General features: G+C 38.0%; 1 protein-coding gene across 2 annotated transcripts in view; it reads right to left on the bottom strand.

Moving 5' to 3' along the window:
* Positions 1-4,519: 4,519 nt before the first annotated feature.
* Positions 4,520-6,333, bottom strand: part of hepacama (hepatic and glial cell adhesion molecule a) — a 6,947-nt gene continuing 5,133 nt past the window's right edge. Inside the window, exons 5-8 of one of the 2 annotated variants that reach the window (XM_031861383.1) lie at positions 6,045-6,112; positions 5,802-5,872; positions 5,469-5,516; positions 4,520-5,385 (exon numbers count right to left, since the gene is read on the bottom strand). In XM_031861383.1, the coding sequence (XP_031717243.1) occupies positions 5,017-5,385; positions 5,469-5,516; positions 5,802-5,872; positions 6,045-6,112 (556 nt within the window). In that variant the 3' untranslated portion in view covers positions 4,520-5,016. The remainder of the gene's footprint in view (positions 5,386-5,468; positions 5,517-5,801; positions 5,873-6,044; positions 6,113-6,333) is intronic. The other variant, XM_031861384.1, reaches the window with a different exon arrangement.

Raw genomic sequence — 6,333 nt, 5'->3', positions numbered from 1 at the left:
GAACAGCTATCTGATTAAAACCTAGCAAGATAATTACATTATATATTTATTCTTTTGAAAACAGAAATTGTTAATAGCCTAAACGGGACACAGTGAAGGCGCAAAACACAGATTAGTGCAGTCAGCGATACATGGAAAATGATATTTCATCATGGGGACTCACTTCTAACCGAAGTGAGTTAATTTCAAGTGAGGCTTTCCTCTTTCTCTCAGTCACCGAGTTGCATGCATGTGTAATTGTACATATGTGTGAATGTGCTTTATCTTCAGTACCTCTGCCAAGAAGGTTATGTTTTTGGTTCAGTTTTTTGGTTTGTTTGTGAGCAGGATTATGAAAAAACAACTGCCCTGATTTTCATGAAACTAGGTGTAAGGGTGTAGCATGAGCCAAGGAATAACCCATTAAATGTTGGTGTGGATCAGCCTTGGTGGAGGTCTATGCTCTCTGAGCGCCCTTCTAGTTTTGTATTTATTTCAGTTTATTTTCTATTTGTGCGTGTGTGTGTGTGTGTGTGTTACACTCCCCAGACCACTCATCTCCTCCATTGTTGACCGCTCCAGGTCCAGCAGATGGTTTTGTCAGATGAGTTCAGCAGAACACTTGAGAAGATTTTATTTTTAGCAACAATTTCTAAATGGTCATGTAGAGGATACAATAACTTTCATTTTATGCGATGTCATGACACTGTCTTTGGACTATCAAGTTAGATATGGAAAATGTTTATTATGAGGAATAAAAGGAAAGACACCTCAGGATGAGCAACAGAGGAGGGATCCCTTAACAGCAATTATGGAAGAAGTATTTAGATAAGTAAAGTATTAGTACATTCATGTAAAAAAGCCTGCATTCAAAATCTTACGAAGCAGAAGTACCATGAGCTAAATGTACTTAAAGTATCAGAAGGAAAACACTTATTATGCAGTAAAATGGCGCATGTAACTAAATGGCATTATATATTACAATAATAATGAATGCTGATAATACTTACGTATCAGTGTATAAGGGGCATGTTGGTTGGCTACACTATAAAATCCTAATACCTAGCTTTCTTAAATGATATTCGTGTACTTTACTTATTTCTTACTATCCTGTTGACAGAACTCATGTTAAGTGAGTAAATTACTTGTTTTGCCAGGTTGGAACCAGGGTAAGCATTTCTTTTCTTTTCATTTAATCTTGTGAAAGCCGGCCTTATGTTAGGTAAAGCTAACCAGCTGCTTTCTTTGGCCTCATAATACCGTACAGACATGAAAGTGATATTATAATCACTATTCAACTCCTATTCTAGCTCAACAAGACAGCGAATACGTTTCCCAATATGTCATACTATTACAATGAATTAATTCATTTTGAAAAATGCGATACAGTTTAAAATAAAAGTACTTTCCCTCAGTTTTACTGTTTTTCCCCACTGGTAGACCCATAATGTGAGAGTCATGAAGACTGCTGCCTCCTTGTTTTCCTTGGGGATGATGAGTGATTTCTAGAGTATTGCATCATTTGGTATCTTGAAGTTTTTGCATTGTGACAACCTCAGTTTTTAACCTTTGTGTATACCCGCAGGATTTGGATGCCATCACAGCTTGCACACAGGTTTTTGTTGTGACATTGACCGTTATACCTGAAGACAGCCAGCAGCCAGGTCCAGATATCCCGCACCTTGAACGATCCAGCATTGGTATCATACTGGAAGGTAATGTTGTCATGGATAAAATTGAGAGCAACGCTAAACCTATTTTCCTTATATTTGGACTTGATTAAAGATTATTTGAAAAGTGGATTTGTTTTTGTTACCTTGGCTTAAGATGTTTAGAATGGCATTTTGCTAAATTAAAAGAGAATCCTTTGAACTAATCATTCTTTGTTGTGCTTAGTTAATTTATCGAAGGAATTCTGTTTCCTTTTTCTACTGAGTAAACACAACTGTTCAGTTGAGTCAGACTCAATTGTTTTACATAAGTTGGTAACACTCAGAAGGAACAAGTATATTTCACTTGATATTGTTCGGTAGGAATAACTTCACAAAATTAAGTAAATACAACTAAATGTAAGTAAACTTAACAAGTACATGTAAAGTAAACATAACTTAATACTAATTGTTGTATTTACTTACCTTTTTCAAGGTAATCGGTAATCCTAGATTTATTTAAGTAGGATCAACTTTTCCAGTATAGTTTTAAACACACTGTAAACAAAAAGACAGGCATTTTAATCCTGTGGTTCTCAACCTAGGGGTCCACCCCCCTTCAAGATGAATCTTAGGCGTTGTGAGATAATTAATCAGGTAGAAAAGAAGAATAAACTATGTCCAACACTAATTTGAATTTATTCTTTGGATGATTTGTAAAATATTGGAAAAGTTGACATATTTGAGCCTAAAAAGACAAAAAGAAATGTGAACCAAGGGTTTAATATTGAACAATGCATTGCATTTTATATACTTATACATTTTAGCATTTTAAAATCTGAAAAGTCGCAACGATAACTGAAATAAATACAGTAGAGTAAAAAGTGCAATAGCTGCCTCTGAAATGTAGCAGAGCTTAACATGGAAATACTCAAGTTAAGAGCAAGTAACTCAAATGTGTTTAAGCACAGTACTGCAGTTAATGTACGTACTGTTAGTTTTCACCACTGCATGACAGACAAACATATGAGTGGTATCTTCAGAGTAGACATACGTTGTAATTATTTTTAATGTTGGAAAACAGAACGACAATATCAAGAAAACATTAAGTGTTATTTGAATTCTGAGCAAAATGTGACAATGAGTAAACTGTGAGAAGACGCTGGTAGGACTCTCTTCTCCTTTTCTTTTTTATCCATTGACCAATGAAGATCCTGTGATCTACAAGGGGACTACCTCTTGTTACCTACTGCAAGTCCTGACCTATGCAACAATAGTCCCCCTGGGGATTTCACATCAACAGGCTGGTGTGAACTAGGACATTAGTGACAAGACTCGACCAGGCAGTAGGAGGAGGTAATTAATTACAGATAGAGAGCATCAACATAATCTCTGTTCATCTCATTAGACACCTACTCCCCACACACTTGCAGATGGTCAGAGACATGCACAACGGACTGCATGCATACAGGTGTGATCCTGTTCCGCAGAGTCTAATTACTATCTGGGCTTACAAGCTCCTCTGCCACGCTGGAGGAGAGGTGTGACATGATGGAAAAGACTGTATAACTAATAAACATGTGACATCAAAATAGATGAAAAGCAATTTCCAAACGCATTTCATTTTCCACCTACTGTAAGCCATGAATGATTATGCACGTTTGTTTGCTTGCTCATCTGTGCTCACGTGTGCCTGTGATGCTGTATGTGTATTCATGAGTCTGTGTACCAGGGAATAAATAGTGTTTGAAATAGAACAAAGACAGCAAAGCCCGGATCAAAACAGGCGGATCTGATTTGCTTATGTAATCACAAGACTCATCACACCTTCGGTAGGGGAAGATACATTTCAGGATAAAAGCAATTCATAAAATCATGCAGATCTTCATGACAAAAGATGTCCAGATGGACCTCTGAAAGGAACACATTATCCTGATAATAGTGATGGACCAGGCCATGGTGTGTGTGTGCGTGTGTGTGTGTGTTTGTTTGTTTTTGCATGTTTGTACACCCTTTTATAACCGTTCAGCACATCTTTTAACCTTTTTGGTCTTTATATTTCATGCTCCCTGTGTGTTTTTGTGGAATGGAAAAAAACAAAAAACATGAACTATACTGAGGATAAAAAATAAACCCCATATTAAATCATGAATCGATCTTGTGTATGGATACAATTGTCATATACTGTAAAGCCATTTGTTTATTCCAAGGAGTCCATAATCAAGAAGAGTCTATTTATAGGAATCAATTGCAGGCTGCATGATTGCGTTACCTGCATTGAGATTTACTGTTAATATGAACTGACTACACATGATTCACTTAAAGCCTCCCCTTGAAGTTAATCATACTCATTTTTTTTTGTTTATGATTTAGGTAGAACTGTGGGTTCAAGCACAGCTTGATCCTCATTGCCCTTGTCATGTTAAGTATTGGAAGATTAAGAGGCGCTTTCTCATAGTCAACCAGTTGCTCATGGATGATGTCTTTAAGTAAAGCAAAAGGACAAAACAGTGGTAACACATCAAAAGCATTCAACTAAACTTTGCACAATATACTCCAAAATGCCATATGTCAACTGCAACGTTTTGTAGATTAAAAGTGGTAAAGTAAAATATATTTTCCAATAATTCTCCCCCTGACGCGTGTGCATTTAAAGCAATGTGTGGGTGACACCTAATGGACTAGAAAGGAATGACGTGTATACTCAAGAATTGCAGAATATATTCAGCTCCCTCACAAAGACAAAGGAAGGTAAAGCATTTCAATATTACTGGGACACTGATAAAACACAATAAAATAATACTGTAGAAAATCCATCAATAATATCCTAAAATGCGTGTCTTTTAGCAGAGTTGTGGTGGAGAGTTTTACAGAATTCATAACAAACTACAAACTGTTTAAACTGTTTTTATTACCTTAGGTTATACAATGACCTAATCTTTAATAAGAATACACTTCGCAGTTTAATTGTTCAAAAAACAACAACCACACCCTACTCAAAACTATTAACTTACATATGTACAGGTACTTATCAAAAGTTCCCAGGAAAATTCATATTCATCAAGAAACAAAATATATACCAGAGCTGGATTTCTTTTTACTGTCAGAGCATTCTATACATGATATACTAATATGCCGGTGGACAGAATATACTTTTTTTCTTGTGACAGGATATTATCAAAAGACTACAGAAATATTGTGCATAGCCAGAGAGAAATAGATGATCAATAATGGCATATGAAGTCAAAGAGTTAGCTGAAAGTGAACTCATCTCTTATCCTATACTGCATCAAATCCATTATCCTGGTGGCACGGTGCAACAGAAGATCAACAAACTACACATACACTTTACACATCACAGTGTGAAAACATACACCAAAAGCAGCTGTCACTGCTGTGATAGACAGTGAGTCTGATCACAAGGGTCTGGACACTCGGCCTCTACAGGCAGGTGGCTGCTTGGGATGCCTACTGGTGGACGGACTTTTCTTATCGGGCTGAAACTTCGTGGAGATGAACCAGGGGAGTGAGCAGGTGAGCGGACAGGGCGTAGCGGAGGACCCGGAAGGGGTTGTGGGAGAGGCTGTGCCAGTGGAGAGGGGCTGCGGGGGTATCTGCGTGGGGCAGACCAGACGGGCCGCTCAGTTCTGTTGGAGGAGGAAGGACTAGGAAGGACTGGAGCATACATAGCAGGGATACTCATTTCTGATTGGACGGCCGCATTGCTCGTACAGTCTTCCAAACGCTCCAGAGTCTCCTGAAAGAAGATGAAGAAGAGTTACAATGCCCATCAGCTGTGATTATCATTTTAATGAAGCCATAATTTGTAAATCAACTGACGGGTGGCAATGTTGGTCTGTCTGTCGATTCAACAGGTCCATAAAAATCCTGAAATACCAACGAATTGATCAATTGCCATGCAACTTTGTAGACAGACATTCATGTCCCAAGGAAAATGAATCATAATGACTTTGGTAATATCCTGACCTTACCTCTAGCACCACCGGCAGCCAGCAGGTTGACATTTCTGGCATTTAGCTCAAAGAACCACTGTGCGTAAGTACAGCCTTACAGAGCCGCTAGCATGGCTGTAGACTCTTGTTTCATTGTAAGGCTGTCAATGACATAACAGATTCTGAATGGCTTGCTTTTTTAAATAAAAGAGTGACTTACATCTTCGTTGAGAACATAAAGAGGCATGGGACTCCTTCGACCAAGTGTAGTTGGTTTGGGAACGACATCAACTGCAAAACATTGTATATGTATTTTAGTATTGACTTTCTGCCAACAAGCTAACTTCCTACTGTGTAAAATCATTGTGTCATCGCGAGTTTTAAAGGTGAGTTACCATATAATAACAAATCTAAAGGTGTTTTACACATTTAAAGGAGATGATTAAATGTATTTGTTGCTCACCATCATGGCCATTTTCACTCTGCTCCAAATAGATTGGAGCTCTTTGGGGGACAGGTCGATGCTTCTTTCTACAGCAGGAAAAAAAAACACATACAATCCTTGCTGCTAAATGGCAGTTACAAGCTACGGGTCGATGTGCTTATTACTTTTTCACAAAATGTTTAGAATGTAATGAAACTGTTGAGCTGTACTTGAGATTCTAGGCACACCCTCAAGTTCAATATCAAAGGCAATGAGAGAGAGAGAGAGAGAGAGAGAGAGAGAGAGAGAGAGAGGGGGGGGGGGGGGG

This window comes from Anarrhichthys ocellatus, unplaced genomic scaffold (assembly GCF_004355925.1).
Source record: "Anarrhichthys ocellatus isolate YVR2014 unplaced genomic scaffold, GSC_Weel_1.0 scaffold24, whole genome shotgun sequence".
Lineage (NCBI taxonomy): Eukaryota > Metazoa > Chordata > Actinopteri > Perciformes > Anarhichadidae > Anarrhichthys > Anarrhichthys ocellatus.
Note: the sequence above shows the minus strand (reverse complement) of the source record. Positions and strands in the feature narration are given on the sequence as shown.